Below are 20,183 nucleotides of genomic sequence, written 5' to 3'. Positions count from 1 at the left end.
CTCTGCCCTGTGCTGGCTTTATTAACACGGCTGACTCAGCTGGGTCCCGCTCCTTGGCGCCGAGCCCAGCCCTGGTCCCTGCCCACTGCCATCACGCGGGGACCTCGGCCTCCCCCTGCGGCTGCTCCTTGGTCTCCAGCGCCTGGCGCGTGTCCGTCTGCCACTGCTGCACCAGCTCCGTCGGGGTCTTGCCGGCCTGCGGGCGGGGGGCACGGGTTGGGGCTGGGGCCAGGGCGGCAGCAAATGGCACAGGCACCCGCGTGCCCCGCGGCGCCCACCTGGTTCTTGGCCATCATGTCGGCCCCGTGCAGGATCAGCATCTTGATGATCTTGTAGCGGCTGAGGCGCGTGGCGTCGTGCAGTGCCGTGTCCCCCTCCTGCGGGACACGCAGCCTGGCTCCGTCTGCGCACCCACGTCCCCAAGGGGACACGGGGACGGTGCCCGCCCCAGCCCCGGCCGTGCCGACGGCAGCACCCCGGGCAGGGCCGCGTGGCAGCCCTCGGAGGGGGCTCGGCGCTGCCCCCCGTGCTGGCTGCGGGGCCCCGCACTCACCCTGTCCGGGGAGTTGATGTCCACCCCGCAGTGGATGAGGTGCTCCACGATGTCGGGGTGCCCGGTCCGGGTGGCCACGTGCAGGGGGGTGCTGAGCAGCTGGGGTTCAGGGGAGACACACACCAGAAGGGATCAGCACCCCCCTCCCCGCTGTGCCCCCCCAGCACAGCCCCCTCCCCAGGCTGTGCCCCCCTCACCTTGTCCTTCAGGTTGAGGTCTGCCCCGTGGTCCTGCAGCAGCTTCACGGCGTCCAGGTGCCCCCCCCGGCAGGCCCAGTGCACGGCGGTGCAGTCCAGCTGGGCACGCAGAGCCTGCGTCACGGGGGGGGGACACCGCCACCCCGTGCCCCCCCCCCCAGCCCACGGCCACCTCCGCCCTGGGGACAGCCAGCCCTGCTGCGGGGACCCCCACCCCGTGGGGATGGGGGCAGGACGCGGCCTCACCCGGTCCCTGAAGTCGACGGTGGCCCCGCTGTCCAGCAGCTTCTGCAGGATGTCCGTGTGGCCCTCCAGCGAGGAGCGGTGCAGGGCCGTGCGGTGGAACTGGGGGGGCGAGGTGCCGCGTCGGTGGCTGGCTTTGACCCCCCCCATGCCCCCCCCCCCCCACAATCCGAGGCACAACGGGGGACCCTGCGCTACCTCGTCACACGTGTCCGGGGGGCCACCATCCGCCAGGAACTTCTCGATGACGCGGATCTTGCCCTGGACGGCAGCTCGCAGGAAGGTCTCCGGCTCCACGGGACCCTCCTGAGGGCAGGGCAGGGCAGGGCTGGGGCAGCGGGGACAACAGGGGGCCCTGTGTCCTGCTCCTCCAGGGCACCCTGGCTTTCCGGGGAGCCCCTGCACGTACGATCTCCAGGGGCTCCGGCGGCGGCGGGGGCTCGGGGGTGGCCGCCCGCTCCTCCCGGCGCTTGCGGCGCTGCTTGCGCAGCTCGATGAGGCGCTGTATGCTCCCCACGTCGATGATCTCCCGGCGCAGGTCCACCGAGCTCCTCCGCACCCGCTCCTGGCCCTGCGGGGACACGCAGCGCCCCGCTCGTCCCCGCCGTGCCCTCCTGCGCCCCACTCCCCGCACCCGGCCCTCACCTTGATGGCCTCGATGCCCCTGTTGCGGGGGCCCTGCCGCTTCTCCTCCTCCAGCTCCGGCGTGCTCATGCGCTCCACGGCCGGCGGCTCCCGCGGGCCATCGCCCTTCAGCCTCTGCGGGGACACGGGGGGGGGGCTGCAGAGCCCTGGGTGCACGGGGCAGCCCCAGCATCCATCCCCGGGCGCTGCTGAGGTCCCCGGGACGGCCGGCAGCCCGCGGGACCCACCTTCTCCTCCTCCTCCTCCTCCGCCAGCTTCTGGTCGATGAGCTCCTTGGCCTTCTCCACGTCCAGCTCCATGTCTGCCCCGCGCGCAGCCCCTGGCAGGATGCGGCCTCTCCTCCTCTTCAGCACCACGGGTGTTAGCTCCCGGTGCTGCCGGCGGCTCCGCTGGCGGCGGGGCTTTATGCCGCCGGCCCCTCCGTCCCGCTGCCCAAGGGCACCGACAGCTGTGCCTGCTCCACATGACTGGGGCAGCTTAGCCATGAGCTCACCCTGCTGCTTTCTGGCGCCCCTGGCTCACCTCCTGCACGCTCTTAAAGCGACCCACGGCCCACCCGGCCGGCTGCCCGGGACCCCCGCGCTGGGCTGGAGGGGACCTGGGGTGCGCAGAGCCCTCAGCGGCGGTCCGGAGGCTGGATGGAGCTGGGCCACGGTGCGCGTTAACCCGCAGGTCCTGAGCCCGTGCCACCCATCCCGGGCAGCCGGGATGCTCGCGGCGGCTCCGCGCTGCTTTGGAGGATGACCTCAGGGCCGGAGCATCCCGAGCGCCACCTGGTCTCCCCACCGCACGCGGGGCCGGCAGGCAGAGCCCGCAGCTGTTGCTGGTGCCGGGGACATTGCTCAGCCCCCCCCTGGATTTTGCTTTCCCTTTTTGTAAGATGAGGCCACTGTGCCCTGTGCTGGGACAGTTAATGCGCTGGGACCTGGCCCCTGGGACTGGGCTGAGCACAGGGGAGGGACACGTGGGGACACGGCACCCTCCTGGCCACGGGCAGGTCCCTTGGGTGCCGTGTCCCACGGGTGCCACAGCCTCCGGCTGCACAAAGGCAGGCACCCATTACGCGAGGACACACGGGGACAGCCCACACATGGGGACAGCCCCCGCGTGGCTGAAGGATGAAAAGGCTTTATTGATAAATACACAGACTATGTACAGAGGGGAGACATCTCCGCACAGCCCCGCAGCCCAGCGGCCCCCCGGCAGCGGGATCCCGGCCTCGTGGCCGGGGCTGGCGGGTCACAGCCTCTCCCCGAGGGGCGGCCCCACAGCGGGGCCCCCCGGCACACATCGGTCCCACACCTTCCACTGCAAATTTGTGCCCGTGCCTCCAGCCCAGCGGGGCCACCGCGGCGCCACGGCCCCGGGGAGGGGACCCGGTGGCTCTGGCAGGGCTGGGACATCCCTGAGGTGCCCCCGTGCTCCGCCGCAGGAAGGGGCCTCCCCGCCGGAGCTCAGTTCCTGGGCGGCAGGGGCTGGTTGACGATCACCTGCACCACAAAATCCTTCTGGATCTTGGTCTCCTGCAGCCGCGTGCGGTCAGTGAGCAGCTTGCCCGAGAAGAACCAGCGCTGCCAGGCCAGCTCGATGCCCTCCTGCGCCTGCAGCTGCTTCTTCAGCTGCCCGATGGTGTCGCCCATGCTGGCGCTGAGCCGCAGGTCCTTGCCGGTGGAGAGCCGCACCTTGAGGGCGAACTCGCGCCGGGCGCTGGGCAGGGGCTCGGCCGGCTCCGCCGCCTCCTCCTCGCCCCGCTCCAGGATCAGGTTGACGGGGGGTGCCAGGCAGTAGACGGGCAGCTGGTACCGGTTGCCCAGCTCGTCGTAGCACTCCGTCAGCGACCCTGGGGACAGCGGGCTGAGTGACTGTGCCCCGTGGGGCGTCCCCATCACGCCCCCAGGCTCCCGGAACCGCCCCCCCAGCTCCGCACCCCGATGCGGGGCGCTCATCCCCACCGCCCCCCGAGCTGCCACCCCCTCACCGTGGGGCAGGGTGATGCTGGCTCCGTCCAGGATGGCCTGGGCCAGGCTGTGGTCGTTGGCCTCCACGGCGTAGGCGGCCGCCTTCAGGGCGTCCCAGATCTCCTTGCGGCCCTCGAAGGCGGGCGCCGTGTCCCAAAACTCGTCCCGCTTGCTGCGCAGCTGCCCGTCCGTCATCGGGTAGTCGCTCTTCCACTTGGGACGCTCCTTCTTCAGGGGCTCATTGCGGCCTGGGGGGGCAGCGGCAGCTCAGGGCGGGGGGGCTGAAACCCCAAATTCCAGCCCCTACAGCCCGGGGAAGGCCACCCTGCCCCACAGGCTGCTGGGGACCCCAAACACAGCAGTGTGTGTCCCAGCCAGCCCCCAGCACAGCAGCCGCCCCCCAGCAGCATCCCTCGCCCCCAGCAGGGAGCAGGGCTCTCTGCCCCATGTTTTGGGGACAGGGGAGGATGGGCCAGGGGCCAGCAGGGTGGCTGTAGGGCCCCTTGAGGCAGAGCAGTATTTATAGCTTGGGGAATTAGCCAGAAATAAGCCGGTGCGCCGGAGTGGGAAAAGGATTACGGGGGGCTGAGCCGCAGCCCCGCAGGGGGGGGGGCACGACTTCTGGGTCCTCTGCCCGCCCAGGGCACGCGGGGCGTTGCTGCGGGCGGTGACAGCGCCGTGTGGCACCGGGCCCTGCTGGCCCCGACAGCCTGCCGCACGGATCAGCAGGGCGAGCACACCGGGACGTCACCCCAGGCGGTGGCAAAAGCCCATTCCCAGGCTGGCAGCACCCTGCCACGGCACGGGACGGGGGCGTCTCCACCCATGGGACACCCAGGATGGGTGATGGTGCTGGAGAGACCCCCACGGGGCACCGGGCGGGCTGGAGCTGTGGAGCAGCCCCGTGCCAGGCTGCGGCCCCGTGGGAACGGCCCCGTGCTGCCAGCCCCACGGCACGGCCGGAAGCGTGGGGCAGGAAGGAGCTGTTGTCACTCCCAGCTGAGCTGGGGACAATGAGTGACAACAGCTCCTTCCTGCCTCCGCGCCCCACGGGGCGGCCAGCCGGCACCGATCCTGCGGGGGGCGCGGGGGGAAGGTGGGACCCCGGCTGCGCAGGAAGGATGCTGAGCGCCCGCCGTGACCTGTAGGGCAGGGTGATGCCACCCGTGGCTGCTGGGGACAGCCACCACCCCCACGGAGGCTTGTCGGGGTGACACAAAGCACTACACGACCGTTTTCTCCATCCCCTGCTCGTCCAGGACACAGCGAGCACCCAGGCTGGAGCTGGGCATGCGGCACAGGGTCCCCGTGCAGCACAGGGCAGCGCAGGGTGCTGAGCATCCCCGAGGAGCGAGGGCAGCCGGCTGCAGGCAGCGCTGCCGATTCAGCAGTCCCGGTGCTGGGCCTTTGGGATTTGCAGCGTGGCAGAGCGAGGTCAGGGACAGCACCTGCCCCCGGCACCGGGCAGCACCGGCCTGAAGGACGCAGCGGGGACCGCAGGGCAGGGAGCCACCAGCGCCACGGCTGCTGCAGGTGGCCAGGGCCGGAGAGGAACATCCCTGGCCGGGTGCGAGGGCAGCCAGGTAGACAAGGACAGGCGAGGATTAAAGGGTGACGAAGGTCCTCCCGCGTCCCACGGCTCACCACCGGAGGCGGGCGCGGGCTGGCACGGCAGATAGCAGAGCCTGGTGCAGCCAGGGCAGGAGGCTCCCGTGGGGCCGGGTTCTTCTCGGACGAACGGCGGGGCTCCCGGCTGCCCGCTCGGCTTCCAGGAGAGGGAAGAGGCCGGCCCAGGTGAGGAAGCAGGAGCCGGGGGCTGCGGGGCCCGAGCTGGCGGCACGGCCGCCCCACGCCAGCCCTGCCCAGGTAGGCAGGAGCTAAGCCTCTGCTATTTATTGCTGACGCCCAGCCCGGGCCCAGCCCGTAATCGCCCCGTGCCGCGCTATTCCCGGCCCGTTGTGCAACCCCGGTGCCCGCGGGGGGTACAGGGGGGTCCGGATGCGTCCGGCCGCTCGCTGCGCCCACGCAGGAGCTGACGGCAGCGGGCAGGCAGCCTCGCCCCGACGGCACCTCCGCGGCAGGGCTGCTCCCAGCGCCTCGCGCCCCGTGGTGGGGTCCCTTGTGGGGTCCCCTATGGGGTCCGGGGGTCTCCAGCATCTCCCGGAGCCCCCGGAGCCCCCCGTGCCCCGTCCGTGCCCCCAGCCGGGACCCGAGGGGACGCAGCGGGGCTGCCCGGGGTGACGCCCCCAGCCCGGTTTCACCGCGGGGCTCAGCTCCCGGCCCCCGCACCGGGAGCACCCCGCAGCGGCAGGTCGCTGCGTGCCGGGACGTGCCGGGCCCGGCGCCGCGTCCCCGGCCGCGGGCGGGGGCAGCCGCACACCGCGCTCCGTCCCGGCGCGGCCCCGGGGAGCCTCCGGTTGCAGCTCCCGGTGCCCCCCGCGTCCCCCCCGACGCCGGCACGGGGCAGCGGGGGCAGCAGAGCCCCCCCCCGGCACCCCGCCGCTCCCCGGACACCGGCAGCGCCCCCCCGGTGCACACCGGGGCGCCCGTTCCCGGCCGGCGCCGCCCGGCCCCGACGGGGCGCACGGGGCGGGAGCGCTGCGGGGCCCCCTCCCGGCCGCCCGCCGCGCCCCGGGCCCGGCTCCTCAACCCGGGAAACACCGGAGCGCTGCGGAAACCCGTCCCCGGTGGCGGCGGGACGGCCCCGCCGCGGGGACACCGGCACCGGAGCCGCCCCGGGGGCACGGCGCGGCGCCCCCCGCCCCCCCCCCGGAGCCCGGAGCCCGGAGCCCGGCCCCGCTCACCTGCTCTCTTGCGGGGGTTCCCGGCGGCGGGCCGCTCCCGGCGCTGCCGCCCCACGCAGCCGCCCATGGCGGGGCTCGACGGCGGCGGCGGGGCGGGCGGCTCGGCATGGGGCCGGGCCGGCTCCGCGCTGCTCCCGACCCGCGGGGCCCCGGCGCCGTGCAGCCGCCTCCGCCCGGCTCTGAGCGCCGGGGCCGCCCCGCCGCCGGACCCCCCCCCCCCGCGGCCCGCCCCGCCCCCACAGGTGCGCATGTGCCCGCCCCGCCGCCGGCACCGGCACCGCCCTCGTGCGCGAAGCCGCCCTCCCGCCGCTTTTGGCCCTCCCGCGCCGCCGTACTCCTGGCGGAAGAAGGGCGAGTGGGGCGGGGATGAGGGGCGTGGGGTCTGTGTGCGCATGCGCTCCGGCTCACTGAGGGAAGCGAGGGAGGCCGCGCATGCGCGCGGCGGGAGCGGCGCCGGCCGCGCCGGGCTGGGTGCGGGTGTCATGGCGGCGGGCGGGGCGGGCGCCGAGCGGCTCGGGGGGCTCGTGCGGGACGCGGCGGGCGGGCAGCAGGACGGCCCCGCCGCTGAGGTGGCGGCAGGTACCGGGACGGGGGCGGCGGGGCCGGGCCGGGCCGCGGGGGGGGGTTGGGGGGGGGCTGGGCCTGGGCCTGGGCCTGGGGGGGCTGGGCCTCAGGGCGCGGGGCAGGGCCGGGGGCAGGGGGAGGGCGGCCTGGGGCTGGGGGCGAGCCGCGGCCTTGGGATGGCGGGGGGGCACCGGCGGGGGCAGCCCCGGGGCGCTGGGCAACAGGGGCAGGGATCTGCGGGTAGCGGAGCAGCACCGCGGGGGGTGCCCGCCGGGGGCCGGGAGCCGGCACCTGAGGTTGGGGCCTGCAGGGCGCGTGGGGGGCAGCAGCGTGGGAAGGGGTACGGGGTGAGGCAGGGCTGGTGGGGCTGGGGCGAAAGCAGAGCTGCAGGGGCTGTGGGGTCAGGGTTTCGGAGGGCTGGTCGAGAGCGTGAGGTGGGACCGAAGGTGCGGGGCGTAGCAGCGGTGCCGGGGCTGCTCCGGATCAGGGAACGGGAGTTCGGACCGTGGGGGCGGGTGAGCTGACGGGAGCCTGGGGCTCGTGCTGCCCTTTCTGTGGTTTCTCCTCTTCTGGCAGGGCTTTAGGCGTTTGGTTTCCTGGGATAACTTTCCGCTTGGAGCAGCAGTTCGGTGACTTCCTTGCGTTAAGGAATGTGTAGCTGCAGGAGGGTGGCTTTTTAAGGATAAGGCGGCATGTTTGTGTTTGTAGGCAGTGGCTTTGGCACGCTGCGGAAAGGGTTTGAGAGAGCAGGGAAGGGCTCCGTAGGCTGCGTTACAGAGAGGAGCAGCTCGTAGACCCTTCCCAAGATGCTGGGTTGTGAACTGACCATTGGTGGAAAGTAGAAGGAAATTGGAGGAGGTGAAAGGACACTAATCTACGTGACACCGAAGAGACTGCAAAAGAGTTGCACAAAGCCCCTGACATATTTGTGATGGGGCGGAAAACCCAGCGGCAAGGGAAGATAACCTTACAGATGCCGTTGTCATCCGTGGTCATGTTACAGAAGTGCCTGGAGAAAGCTTTGTCTCCTCAAAGCCACACGCGCAGAGAGGTCCCCAGCTCCCGCCAGCCGTATGGCGCTTGTGACAAACCGACCTTGACAAGCCAGCACCCCGGGCCCCTCTGACCTCGCGCAGAACCGCGCATCAGAGAGTATTAGGTTGCATCACCTATCCTTGAGCGAAAGTGGAGGTTTTTCTGACCTCGTGGCCCCTGTGCAGTTGTTGGAAGAAGCACAGTGAACTGCTCACGTGAGCTGCTCAGCACTGCGTTACGTGTCACCTAGGGAGAAGGACCTCGGTGCTGTCACGGGCAGCTCGGGCTGCACAGGTGTCAGAGGAGGCTGAGTTTGTTGGCATTAAAAAGCAGGGAGAGGGAAGGTGCTGTAACAGGGATCCGTCACGCGCTCGCCGGGATGGGTGGAATACCGGGCTCAGGTTTTAAGGGAGTGGGGGAGACAGGAGGAACAGAAAGTGTGTGGAAATGGTGCCTGGGATGGCGTGTGGAAGGGGAGGGGAGGTGTCGGGGGGGCACAGGTCCCTGCGAGCCGGCAGGGGCGGCGCCACTGGGGCTGGCGCGGTCACCTCGTGAGAGGCAAAGCCCTGCGGCCCCCCGCTCCCTGAGACCGGGGCGAGCCCGCTCGCTGCAGCAGAGCGAGGGGCTCCTGACCGCAGGAGCATTAACAGCCGGCTGCGGCCAGATCTCACGCTTCGCCTTTTCCTGTTGAGGTCGCAGGCAGCTCTGTGGAGGTGCTGCTCTGAAAGCGCAGAGCGGCTCGCTGCTCGGACCTCCTGCGGGGCGGTGGAGGGGAAAGGCACGAGCCGTGTCCCGGGCCACCTGAGGGACAGCTTAGTGGGCCGAGCGGAGCAGCACCGTGCCTCATGCCTGAGCAGAAGGCATGCACAGAGCATTCGCACGGGGTGGTTGTGCTGGCTGTGGGTGGCAGGAGAAGAGAGCCTGCCCTTCTCCAGGGCTCCCGCAGGACGCAGCCAGCCGGTACCAAAGCCTCCCGGGGAGTGACTCTTCCCCCAGTTCAGCTGCAGGAACGTTGAGGCAGGAGGCAAGTGAAGCAACCTGGCCGGGGCGTCTGAGTCAGAGCTGGAAATCGGCTCCAGGAGTCCCGGCGCTGCCCTAGTCCGACCACAAAACCATATTTCTCCATGCCCTCCATCTCGGGAGGGGGTTTGTGCAGGTGTTGCTCAGCGCAGAGACGGGGCAGCTGGGTGTTCGGTAGCGCCGTGCCTAAGGGACGGTCTGGGAGTCCCTGGCTCACTCTCTTTACCTCTTTTCTCCAGGGGTGAAAGATGGAAGCTGGACTGTGCTGCAGCTCGTGGAAGCGCTGGGGTAAGGAGAGCCTTAAACGCACCGTACCTCGTGTGAGGGGGCTGCGGGGACGTCCCCACAAGAAGGAGAAGTGTGCGTGCTGCCGGCTCGGGCAGGGCGGGCTGGCTTCAGCGCTGCTGGGCAGCAGGCATGCCGTCTGCTCGCTGCGCAGGGCCCCATCGGTGCCCTCGCAGGACATGGGAGCCATTTGGGGACGGACGGGGCCGGAGCAGCCCACGAGGCCTTCCCGGCACGGTGGGAAGGTGTCGTAGCAGGCGGCGAGCCCCCAGAACGCGTTGCAGCTGAGACAGCTCCCGCTGGGGACGGCGTGGCCGGGGAGGAGGAGGAATCAGCTCCCCCCGAGCGCCGTCGGGCAGCGCCGTTCTGTTTGTAACGCGCTCGCTCGGGGCGCTCCTCCTGCCCGCTCGGGGTCCCCGCTCACAACGGCCCTCTTGGGTTTTTGCTGCGTGTGGGCCAGGTCCTGCTTGGAGAACACAGATCCTCGGGCGCGGGGGCGAGGCATCCAGCTGCTGTCGCAGGTCCTGCTCGAGTGTCACTCCCTGCTCCAGGAGAAGGAAGGTAAGCGCTGCTCTGCGCCCCGCGGTGGCTGCTGGCGGGCTGGGGGCCCTGGGAGCCTGTCCTGCGCTCGGCAAAGGGGCTGCTTTAGCACCGTGGCAGCTCTGTGTGTGTCTCTGGGGAGTCAAAGTCCAACGAGGACACGGGGCCTCGCACCGCAGCCTGTTTGCCACCCTCCCGACACGACTCGGGTGGCTCCCTCAATGTGCCGGGGCCCGGCAGGGGCCTGGCGCTGCAGCCGGTGCCCCCGGCAGCGTGTGGGTGTTGCGTACCCAGGCGTGCTCAGCGCCACGTGGGAAGCCTCGGGGACACATCTGCGTGTCAAAATCCCCGGGTGCTGATTCACTGCAGGAAGGCCGTCGCTCGCAAAGCAAGTCACGCCGCAGCCCTCGGGCTGCCCGGGTTAACTCTGGGGGACCCCTGTCGCCTGGGGAGGAGGGGGAGGTCAGCGTGAGGAGGAGAGAGGAGTGGAGGATGGGGGTGGGAGAGGAAGATGCCCCGCTCATGGAGGCAAGGAGAAGGTTTGGCTGCGGTAAAGGCCTCAGAACAGCCGGTTGGCAGCAGGGAAGCCCAGTTAAGCGCTGCCGGGCTTTGAGTTGGACTGGGGGCCTTGCTGGTGCGTGGCTGAACCCACGGCAGCAGGCTGGCAGGAGGGCAGGGGAGTAGTTAGCAGGCGAGGCAGAGGACAGGAAGGATGGAATTAGAACGTGCCGGGCTCTGTGTAAGTCTCAGACTGGTGCTGGGCAGGGCAGAGGGAGAATATGCTCAGAGCTGCTGGTGCAGCTGGAGTCAGGTGTAACGACTGTGACGGGGATGGGTTAGCTCTGCGGGAACAGGAGGAGCTGGTGGGGTTCAGGGGGACGGCCTGGCGGGATCAGGGGAGCACGCCAGGTGTGAACCAAGTCTCCAGCAGCCGTCACCTCCCCCGGGAGGGGAGCTGCTGCGGCACCGCAGCCAGCCTGTCTCCCTTCGTGGCCCTCCTCACGCAGTTCATTTCTCAGGCGCTGCGTCAGGCTGCCTGCCGGGGGGGCGGCTTTCTGCAGCAGCTGTGGGCGCAGGATGCTGCCAGCCGGCTCTTCCAGTCTGCTTCCTGCTGCCGCTCCCCAGGGCCGGGCTGTGCAGGCGCCCGCGGCCGTGACTCAGGCCCCAGGAACGTGTTGTGGAGCTGGGTGCGGGGGGGAGCCGGGGCTCCTGCCCCACCCCGTGACATCCTGCGGCCTCGGCCAAGCGGGCGGCTGCCGCTTCCCTGCCCGTGGCTGCAGCCACGTGTCCGGACAGGCCGGGGCAAGCGCCTCTCGGGTGGCTGCAGCACCTCCCGAGGCGGTGCTGCCCCGCTGCGGCCACTTGTGGGTCCCTCACAGGGAGGGTGACGGTGTCAGCACCAAGGGGGCGCGCCCAGCAGTGGCGCTTCTTCCCTTCTACCAGCGTGAGACGTTCTCGCTGTTCACCCAGCAGCTCCTTCCAGGGTTAACGCGCATCGGTGTCTGTCTCTGACAGTGCTGCACCTGGTCCTGTTCTACGAGAACCGGCTGCAAGACCATCACCTCGTCATCCCCTCGGTGCTCCAGGGACTCCGTGCGCTGGTGAGCTTGTGTCCCCCCGGCCCTCAGCGCGAGGATGGCTCCGGGGTGGTGCTGGGGGGACGCAGCTCCTGGGTGCGAGCTGAAGCAGCGTGTCAGGCTGTGCCCCTCGCAGGGGGGCGGAGAATGCCATGAATTTCTGCCCTGTGCTGGTACTGGGGCAAGGACACCCTGCCTACCCTGGGGGCAGCACGGATGACAGGTGTCCTGTCCTTCCTCTGCAAGGGTGACAAGCTTCCCCCCGGGGTAGGAGAGGGTCCTGCAAGTACAGAGTCATCGTTCCTATTGCTTTTCTCTTCCTGTTCCCAGAGCATGTGTGAGGTACTCGCCCCAGGGCTAGCAGTATCCGTGCTCAAAGCCATCTTCCAGGAGGTACACGTGCAGGTGAGCAATGTGATTTCCTTCCTCCTGTTCTCTGGGTGTGTCTGGGGACAGCCTGCCTGCTTTCGGACCTTCAGCAGCAGCGCAGCTTAGCACGTCCTCCAGCAGCAGCGCGGTGCTCCTGCAGAGCTCAGGCAGCGTGGCTCGCTGCAGAGCGGGAGGCAGAAGGCAGCTGAGACTCCTGTTTGGCCCTTGTCCTCTCCTGTATCAGCCCTAGGGGGATTATTTCCTTTTTCCTGTTCTCCAGGCAGTGTTTAGGTGGCTCCAGCTCCCAAATTCTCCTCCGTCTTAAGACTGTTTATGCTGGAAGGCCTTGGGCAGCATAAGTGGCCCAGGTGTGATTGTGATAGTGTCCATTTAGTGGTGGACACGGTCGCGTTCAGGTGCAGTCGCACAAGCGTGTGCACGCTCTGCACGTGGTACGTGGGGCCTGCATGCCACAAAGCAGCAGCTGAGCTGCGAGGGTGCTGCCCGCTTCTCGAGGGCACGCGTGTGTCCCTGGGCGGGGGGTAGCAGCGCTGCCCTGTACCGAGGCTTGTTTTGATTCCTCTGCTCCTCCCTCCAGTCCCTGCTGCAGCTGGACCGCCACACAGTCTACAGCATCATCACCAACTTCATGGCCACCAGGGAGGAAGGTGAGGGCAGGTGCCAGAACCGCTCTGGGGCTGTTTGGGCTGGGGACGTGGCTTGCTTTCTCCTGCTCCGAGGGCTCTGTGGCACTGCTTGAGGAGAGCTGGACGGGCCGTGGGACTGGGGAAGCTGGGCTGATTTCGTGCTGCGTTGGTGAGGTCTCGTGTCCCGCACCTTCTTTCTGCAGAGCTGAAGGGCCTGGGTGCTGACTTCACCTTTGGCTTCATCCAGGTGATGGATGGGGAGAAGGATCCCCGCAACCTGCTGGTGGCCTTCCAGATCGTGCGCGATCTCATTGCCAAGAACTATGCCCTGGGTGAGCCTGGGCCTGCTTTGCAGAGCCAATCGAGGGACGTAATCGCTTCTCTTTGAACCGTTGGAGGGATGGCTCTGGGGTCCGAGCAGGGACGGGTTGGTCCTGACGTGATCTAGGAGCTGTAGAGCCAACCTGTCACGGGTGCTGGCCTAGCTGCTGTGCCTCCCCTGCTCGGCGTCTCTGCTAGCACTGTCCTCTCCCCGCAGGTCCCTTTGTGGAGGAGCTGTTTGAAGTGACGTCCTGCTACTTCCCCATTGATTTTACTCCAGTGAGTGAGTCTGCCCCGTGCCATAACCCCTTCCTTCTGGTGTTTTCCCAGGGTCTCGTGTCCCCTCCGGGGAATGGGAGGAGAGGATGGGCAAGAGTCTGAGCTGGGCAGTGCTGTGCTGCCAGATGTGGTACCCAGGCCAGCGCCAAGCTGGCTGTAGAGACTGGCCTTGCTGCTGCCTTGCTGGAGATGAGGTGACGCAGGCTTGGCTGATGTTTCACGACCTGCTCTCTGTGCTTCCAGCCCCCCAACGACCCTCATGGCATCCAGAGAGAAGACCTGATCCTAAGCCTTCGGGCCGTCCTGGCCTCCACGCCCCAGTTTGCTGAGGTAGGTGGCTCCTCGGGTTCCCAAGCACCATGCCTGAGCACAGGCTGCATTTCCTACTTCTGCAGCTCCCAGAGCAGCTCTGTGGGAAGGGAACGACTGGGAGCAGGAGCCTGTTGGCAGCCCTTGTGTCCTGCCTGTCCCTGGGGCTGGGCGTGGGGAGGGTGACACCCCGGGAAGGGGCTGCCTGTTGCATGTCTCTCTCTAGCTCTGCTCTTCTGGCGGAGGACGAGCTTGCAGCCCTGCAGGGCCAGGGACAATGTGGCACGGAGCGGGTTGTCCTAACCACCTCTTTCTGTAGTTCCTGCTCCCTCTGCTCATTGAGAAGATGGACTCAGACCTGCAAAGTGCCAAGCTCGACTCCCTGCAGACTCTGGTAAGGAGGGATCCCCCGCTGCCCTCAGCCCACAGCTGGCCTGTGCCAGCAGTAGCTCCTCTCCTGTGTCTGACAGCCCAAGACTCTCCCTTGTAGAGCCCGGTCCACATTTTCCTGTCTCACAGCGTCCCTGCTCTGTGTCCTACTGGTCCTGACTTCTCTCTGATCCTTTCTCCTGGCTCTCTCTTGCAGACTGCCTGTTGTGCCATCTACGGGCAGAAGGAGCTGCAGGAATTCCTCCCCAGCCTCTGGTCATCCCTGCGCAGGGAGGTGAGTGCTGCAGGGCCCCTAACAAAGGCAGTCCTCGGGGGCCCCATATCTCCTCCCAGCCCCCACCAGTGGCCTCGGACAGCCCAGCTGAAAAACAGGGATGGGGGGGCAGGCCACCCCTTGGGGCTTGCGGGGCGTGTTGTTTGAAGCATGGCTTCCTGCGTGCTGGAGCCTGAGCCCTTCAGCCCCGTGCTGGGAACGTGAAGCCTGCGGCTGGGGTCAGCACTGCGCGTAGCTCATCCCACGGCGTCTCCTGCAGGTGTTCCAGACAGCAAGCGAGAAGGTTGAGGCAGAGTGCCTGACCGCGCTGCACGCCCTCTCCGCCTGCCTCTCCCGCTCCGTGCTCAGCTCAGACGCCGAGGACCTCCTGGACTCCTTCCTTAGCAGCATCCTGCAAGGTAGCTGGCAGGGAGACCTACCCTGTCCTGAGCAGCCAGGCCTGCGGGCGCTGCCAGGCCTGCAAGCATCCTCCTAGCCACAGGAGGTCTGCCCTCATGTTCTCTTTGAAGCCTGTTCCTTCTCTTTCTGGGTCTCACAGCTAGCATTGGCTTCTGAGGGAATTCTCTCGAGGGAATTGGCTGTAGGAGGGAGGAGAAGAGGGTACAGTAGGAAATGCAAATTGGATTGAGTTGCTTCCCTCGCAGCTGGGACTGGGGAGTCCAAAGCTGTGCTGCGTGCCTGGAACTGGAGGCAGCGGCTCTGCCAAGGAGGCCGCGCTGCAGCTCAGAGCTGTGCCCCGGCAGCGTGTCCCAGCCCAGCTACCAGCTGCGCTCCGCACGCGAGGCAGGGGCGGTCCTGCCGGTGTGGCTGACGCCTGGCCTGTCTCAGATTGCAGGCACCATCTGTGCGAGCCCGATATGAAGCTGGTGTGGCCGAGTGCCAAACTCCTGCAGGCAGCAGCGGGTGCCTCCCTCCGCACCTACCACCGCCTCACCCGCAGCGTGCTGCCCCTGCTGCTGGAGCAGTACACCAAGCACTCGCAGGTGAGGGACACCCCGGGCGCAGGGGTCACACGCAGTAGGGCTGAGTGCACCCGGGTGCTCTGCCTGGCTCGGTGGGAATAGGGTGGGTGGGCATCAGTTGCAATGGGCGTCCTTCCCTGGCTGTGGGTGGCACCCCCCGTTCACCCTCTGGCCTCCTGGCACTGGGCTGAGACGTAGCTGGGTCCCAGCAGTCACGGAGAGCTGGGTTATGCCTTTGTGTCCCTGCAGAGCAGCCAGAGGAGGACAATCCTGGAAATGCTGCTGGGCTTCCTGGAGCTGCAGCAGAAGTGGGGACGTGTGGAAGAAGGTGAGGCTGGCTGGTCCCTCCGGAGGTACCCACGTACCCCCGCTGTGTCCCTGGGGGCTTCTGGCACTGCCCTCGCCTTCCCCTGCCCTGACGGAGAACAAAAGCTCATTGACTTGGGCAGCTCTTGTGCAGCCCACCTGCCTGCGCCAGGGATCCTGCGTGGGTGGGTGGGTGTGAACTGACAGGGAAAAGAGCCTGCCCCAGAAAGAGTCTGTCCAGTGCCATGGGGGTGGCTTTGCTGTGACAGCCAGATGACAACAGTGACTCTGTCTGTGCCTCTGTCTCCAGATGAGAGTGCCCTGCTGTCCCTCCGAGCCCCAGTTTGCTCTGTGGTGTTCTCAGCGTTGACGGACCCCAGTGTGCAGCTGCAGCTGGTTGGGATCAGGGCGCTGACCGTCCTGGGCTCCCTGCAAGGTTGGTGCCGCACTTCTCCTGGGGAGGCGGGGGGAGGTGTCACCCCGTTCCGGGAGCCGTGGTGCACGTGGCTGCTGGGGCACCCTGGTGGCTGCCTGTACTGCACGTAGGCACACAGGAGCAGTGGCAGCACTTCTTACCCAGGCCGTGATCTCTAGGGACACTCGGTTTCTCTCTTGCCTGTTCGTATTGGGTATCTCTGGAGTCTGCGTACTGCAGCGTTGCCAACAGCCTGGACAAGGGGGGAGGGTGCTGGCCAGAACGCCAGGATCTTTGCCTTTGGCCAAGGGCATGATTCCTCTGCGGCTCTTGTTCCAGGCTTCCTGTCTCCCCCTGACCTGGAGCTGGTTGTGGATCACCTCATCCGGCTCGCCCTGCACGAGGAGGATTCCCAGAGCAGGTGAGGGCTGCACTCCCGTCACCCACACTCTGGGAGGAGGCACGAACTCAGCTTTGCTGCAGAGAGGGGCGGTGGAGGCACGGGTGTAAAAGCAAAGGGTTAAACCAGTAGTTTGTGGTCTGAAAATTAGAAAGTCTGGGCCTGCAATGCAGGGGGCTCTGCACTGTTAGTCAGTAGCATGAAAAAGGCAGATTGCTGAGAAATGGGTTTCTGGAGGCACCTTCTCGCCTAGATCTTTGCAGGTGGTGTACAAACAGCTCAGGGTTTGCATTGCTTACGTTACCCCCCCCTGTTCTCTTCCCTCCTGGCAGCGAAGCAGCGATGGAGGCAGCTGGATCTCTGGCCCCCATCTACCCAGAGGTTTTCTCCGGGCGCATGGTGCCCAGGCTCGGGGAGGAGCTGTGGTCAGGTAGGGGTGGTGGTGGGAAGGGAATGACTTCTGGTGTTGGGGTGAAGCCGTGAGGCCGTGCCGCATGGCACAGGTCCATCCGTGGCTGGCCTTGTTGTGAAATTCCCAGCACAAGTGCTGTGGTGCTGGCACGGAGGGGGCTGTGTCTGGGGATTGCAGCTGGGATTGCCCTCGGGGAGCTGCCCGGCCGTGGTCTGGGCAGGGAGCCTTGAGCTTGGCTTGGGGTGGTCCTTCCGAGCTTCTGCACCCCGTCTACCCCGGCACGGGCTGGGCCCTGAATGTCCTCGGGCTGGGGAGCCTGGGTGCCGCCCTAACGCCCCTCTGAGGTGTGCGTTCCCTTCAGAGCGGGACGAGGAGAGATCCCAGGACCTCCGCTCTCTGCGGCAGCGCTGCCTGCAGGCCCTGGCAGCTGTGTCCACGCACACCAGCATCGTGAGGGAGACCGTCCCCGTCCTGCTGCAGCATCTCCGGAAGGTGCAGAAAGGTAACGCAGCGGGCGGCTCTGCGCAGCGCGTCCGGGCAGGAGCTGGGTTTCCTGCTCCTGGTGGCTGCCCCGGGGCGCCGCTGGCACCGATGGGGGGGCGGGCGCAGCGGCTGCGCGGTGTGACGGTGGCCGTGCCCCGCAGGGAGCGAGGCCGGCAGTGCCCAAGAGGTGGTCTCCGTGTGCCAGAGCCTGCACCGCGTGGCCCTGCAGTGCCAGCAGGACGCGGAGGGCTGCTGGTACTTCCACCAGGCGGCGGTGCCCTGTCTGCTGGCCATGGCCGTGCAGGCCGCCATGCAAGGTAGGTGCGGGGCTGGAGCCCCGGAGGGGACAGCAGCGGCTCCCTGGGGCCCTGCAGAGCGCTGCTGCTGCCACCCGCCGGCAGCCGCGGGCACTGCGGGCCCTGCTGCCCCCTGCCAGAGGCAGAGCTGGGCAGCAGCGCGTCCCTTTCCTCCTGCTGTCTGCAGAGAGCGCCCACCCGCTCCTGGGCAAGGCGCTGCTGGAGGAGGACGTGCTGGCCGCCATGGTCCCCGTGATCAGCGCTGCCACCACCCACCTTAGCCCTGAGTGAGTAATGCTGGCGTGGGACACGGGGCAGGCTGCGTCCTCCTCTGCTGCTCCACGGGGGAGGTCCTGTGCCTCCGGGGAGTTCTCTGGTGATGCTCCCAGAGCAGCACATTGCAATGTCTCCTTCCTCCTAGGCTGGCTGCCCAGAGCGTGTCTCACGTTGTGCCCCTCTTCCTGGATGGAGAGGTTTCCTTCCTGCCCCAGAACAGTTTCCCTTGCTCCTTCCAGCCCTTTGCGGTGCGTAGGGGGCTGGGGCTGGGGCGCTGACCAGGGGCAGGAAATGAGGCTGTGGGCACAGGCTGCCAGCAGGGACCGTGGCTGATGTGGGTGCTGTTTTTCCCCCACAGGAGGGGGAGTGCTTGGAGGCACAGAGACGCCTGGTCGCCCTCCTCATGGCCTTCGTTTGCTCCTTGCCTCGCAACGTAAGTTGGTGGGGAGAAGGGGTCCGGCTGAGCACCATCCTGTCCAGACCCACAGCAAGCTCCACAGGCAGAGGAAGGGAGCAGCTCTGGACCCAGGCTGTGACACGCTCTGTGTCTCTCTCAGGTGGCAATTCCTCAGCAGGAGCGGTTGCTCCGGGAGCTGCTGGCGCTGAGCTGCTCCTGCAACTGCCCCTTCGCAGCCACCACGGCCGCCAAGTGCTTCGCGGGGCTGGTGAACAAGCACCCAGCGGGTAAGGGTGCTGGGCAGGGCGTGCGGGTCCCTGCACAGTGGTGGCAGGGAAACGGCTCACCTGTCCCCTCTGTGTCCCCAGGGCAGCAGCTGGATGAGATCCTGCAGCTTGCAGTGAACAGGATGGAGCCTGGCCTTGCCGAGGGGCCCCGCCGAGTGCAGGCGCTCACCCTGCTGCTCTGGGTAAGGCCTGCCCTGCGCGTGGGAGAGGGCTTCCCCCTCCAAGGGGCAGCGCGATGCTGACTCCGCTCTGCCTGCACAGGTGACCAAAGCCCTGGTGCTGCGCTACCACCCCCTGAGCTCCCACCTGACGGACAAGGTAGGCAGCAGTGAGGCCGGGTGCTCCCGGAGGAGCCCGCCTGCTCCCCCCGTGCCCCTGGCTGCGGGCACCCCGTCTCAGCACTCTCTCTCTCGCAGCTGCTGGGCCTGCTGGGCGACGCGGAGCTGGGCCCCGCTGCGGCCGATGGCTTCTCCCTGCTCATGGCCGAGTCCCCGGACGTGCTGCACAAGGGCTGCCACGCCGACGTGCGCATCATGTTCCGCCAGCGCTTCTTCACTGACAACGTGCCCAAGCTGGTGCAGGGCTTCCATGGGGCCGGCCCCGGTGAGAGCTGGCCCCAGCCCCGCCACCCAGTGCCCCCTTACCCCGGGGGCCTGAGCCAGCGTCCTCTCCTTCCTGCCCGTAACCGCCTCTGCCCTCCGCAGACGTGAAGGCCAACTACCTGAAGGGGCTGTCCCACGTGCTCAACCACCTTCCCAAGCCCGTGCTGGTGACAGAGCTACCCACGGTGAGAGCCAGCCCCGGCGGGGGGACCGTGGCAGTGCGCAGACCGCACAGCTGGGAGCTGCTAACACCTGTGTTCTCCCCCCCCCACAGCTGCTTTCCCTCCTGCTTGAGGCCTTGTCCTGCTCGGACCGCGTGGTGCAGCTCTCCACCCTGAGCTGCCTCCAGCCGCTGCTGCTCGAAGCTCCCCAGATCATGAGCCTTCACGTCGACACGCTGGTCACCAAGTTCCTCAGCCTCACCTCCAGCCCCGCCATGGTGGGTGCACCCCTCTCCTACACCGTGCTCCCCGTTCCTGCGCCCCTGTCCCCTCTGTCCCCTCACCCCTCTCTGTTGCAGGCTGTCCGCATCGCTGCCCTGCGCTGCGCCCACGCGCTCACCAGCCTGCCCACAATAGTGGTAAGTGCTCCCGCTGCCTGCCCCTGCGGGTGTGCAGGGGGCTCCCAGGCCTCCTGGGGGGCACCCAGCACCCCGGCACCCTCGCTAAGAGCAGTCTCTCTCCTACAGCTGCTCCCCTACAAGGCCAGAGTGATCCGGGCGCTGGCCAAGCCTTTGGATGACAAGAAGAGGCTGGTGCGGAAGGAGGCAGTAGCGGCACGGGGGGAATGGTAAGCGGGTGCTGCTGGAGCTGGGAAGGAGCTGGGGTGTTGGGGACGTGGCTCAGCACCGTCTCTGTCCCCTCAGGTTCCTGGTGGGGAGCCCGGGCAGGTGAGCGCCCCGCATCCCCTCCCTGTGCTGGCTGACAATCTGACGGGGATGCTGCTGCCCTGCCAAGCCATGCAACTGACGCCACGGGCACAGCCTCCCTCGGAGCTGGTACTGCCTGGAGCGTGGGGGCCAGCAGACAGCGACACCCCGGCACCCCCCCCATCTTCCCTGCGCCCACGGGAGGGAAGGATTTGTGCTGCTTGTGGCTTGCCTGCAGCCAGGGACAGTGCTGGACAGACTCGCCCTGCGTGAAGGGAGAGGGCAGGCCTGTGCACACGGGTACGGTGTGCAGCAACCCCTCTGCAAGAGGAATAAACATCTGTTTTGGTAACGCTGTGAGGGATCTCGGCGCAGCCCGGGCTGGGACTCCAGTGCCCTTCCCAGCCATTGCACAGCTAAAGGTGCTGGGTGCAGGCCCTTATTCCTCCTTACTCACTGGGGAATCATC

General features: G+C 67.9%; 3 protein-coding genes across 4 annotated transcripts; 1 reads left to right on the top strand and 2 right to left on the bottom strand.

The window, feature by feature from the left end:
* Position 1: 1 nt before the first annotated feature.
* ANKRD2 (ankyrin repeat domain 2) lies at positions 2 to 2,605 on the bottom strand. Its single transcript, XM_048060530.2, has 9 exons — positions 1,866 to 2,605; positions 1,639 to 1,752; positions 1,403 to 1,564; positions 1,192 to 1,299; positions 997 to 1,095; positions 751 to 849; positions 554 to 652; positions 279 to 377; positions 2 to 196 (listed from the first exon to the last, which is right to left on the bottom strand). The coding sequence occupies exons 1-9, from the start codon at positions 2,121 to 2,123 to the stop codon at positions 92 to 94; spliced, it is 1,143 nt and encodes a 380-aa protein (XP_047916487.1). The 5' UTR covers positions 2,124 to 2,605; the 3' UTR covers positions 2 to 91.
* A 145-nt stretch (positions 2,606 to 2,750) lies between these two features.
* On the bottom strand, positions 2,751 to 6,612 carry UBTD1 (ubiquitin domain containing 1). The gene is made up of 3 exons (XM_067000223.1): positions 6,401 to 6,612; positions 3,617 to 3,844; positions 2,751 to 3,478 (listed from the first exon to the last, which is right to left on the bottom strand). The coding sequence occupies exons 1-3, from the start codon at positions 6,465 to 6,467 to the stop codon at positions 3,093 to 3,095; spliced, it is 681 nt and encodes a 226-aa protein (XP_066856324.1). The 5' UTR covers positions 6,468 to 6,612; the 3' UTR covers positions 2,751 to 3,092.
* Positions 6,613 to 6,846: 234 nt separating this feature from the next.
* MMS19 (MMS19 homolog, cytosolic iron-sulfur assembly component) lies at positions 6,847 to 20,066 on the top strand. 2 transcript variants are annotated; one of them, XM_067000203.1, is made up of 31 exons: positions 6,847 to 6,979; positions 9,259 to 9,307; positions 9,765 to 9,865; positions 11,360 to 11,445; positions 11,752 to 11,826; positions 12,389 to 12,458; positions 12,641 to 12,769; positions 12,976 to 13,037; positions 13,281 to 13,367; positions 13,666 to 13,740; positions 13,933 to 14,010; positions 14,270 to 14,408; positions 14,839 to 14,993; positions 15,222 to 15,300; positions 15,589 to 15,714; positions 16,033 to 16,114; positions 16,426 to 16,523; positions 16,867 to 17,007; positions 17,150 to 17,305; positions 17,472 to 17,571; positions 17,706 to 17,808; positions 17,919 to 17,993; positions 18,118 to 18,244; positions 18,326 to 18,426; positions 18,506 to 18,562; positions 18,661 to 18,847; positions 18,949 to 19,031; positions 19,121 to 19,285; positions 19,367 to 19,426; positions 19,535 to 19,635; positions 19,712 to 20,066. In XM_067000203.1, the coding sequence occupies exons 1-31, from the start codon at positions 6,883 to 6,885 to the stop codon at positions 19,737 to 19,739; spliced, it is 3,072 nt and encodes a 1,023-aa protein (XP_066856304.1). In that variant the 5' UTR covers positions 6,847 to 6,882; the 3' UTR covers positions 19,740 to 20,066. The 2 variants fall into 2 exon arrangements, with proteins under 2 accessions (XP_066856304.1, XP_066856305.1); XM_067000204.1 differs by lacking the exon at positions 12,641 to 12,769.
* The last annotated feature ends 117 nt before the right edge of the window (positions 20,067 to 20,183 follow it).

The sequence above is a fragment of the Anser cygnoides genome, chromosome 7 (assembly GCF_040182565.1).
Source record: "Anser cygnoides isolate HZ-2024a breed goose chromosome 7, Taihu_goose_T2T_genome, whole genome shotgun sequence".
In the NCBI taxonomy this organism is placed as follows: domain Eukaryota; kingdom Metazoa; phylum Chordata; class Aves; order Anseriformes; family Anatidae; genus Anser; species Anser cygnoides.
This window is presented reverse-complemented; position numbering and strand designations above follow the sequence as displayed.

Bases quoted from the DNA above. Each gene is read 5' to 3' on its own strand.
- ANKRD2 (XM_048060530.2), bottom strand. From the start codon at position 2,123: ATGGCTAAGCTGCCCCAGTCATGTGGAGCAGGCACAGCTGTCGGTGCC. The intron at 1,753-1,865 runs GTGGGTCCCGCG...GTGTCCCCGCAG, and splicing joins AGGAGGAGGAGGAGGAGAAG to AGGCTGAAGGGCGATGGCCC. The intron at 378-553 runs GTGAGTGCGGGG...CGTGTCCCGCAG, and splicing joins ACATCAACTCCCCGGACAGG to GAGGGGGACACGGCACTGCA.
- UBTD1 (XM_067000223.1), bottom strand. From the start codon at position 6,467: ATGGGCGGCTGCGTGGGGCGGCAGCGCCGGGAGCGGCCCGCCGCCGGG. The intron at 3,845-6,400 runs GTGAGCGGGGCC...CTGCCCCCCCAG, and splicing joins GAACCCCCGCAAGAGAGCAG to GCCGCAATGAGCCCCTGAAG. The intron at 3,479-3,616 runs GTGAGGGGGTGG...CGCTGTCCCCAG, and splicing joins CAGCATCACCCTGCCCCACG to GGTCGCTGACGGAGTGCTAC.
- MMS19 (XM_067000203.1), top strand. From the start codon at position 6,883: ATGGCGGCGGGCGGGGCGGGCGCCGAGCGGCTCGGGGGGCTCGTGCGG. The intron at 17,008-17,149 runs GTAACGCAGCGG...CGTGCCCCGCAG, and splicing joins TCTCCGGAAGGTGCAGAAAG to GGAGCGAGGCCGGCAGTGCC. The intron at 19,032-19,120 runs GTGAGAGCCAGC...CCCCCCCCACAG, and splicing joins TGGTGACAGAGCTACCCACG to CTGCTTTCCCTCCTGCTTGA.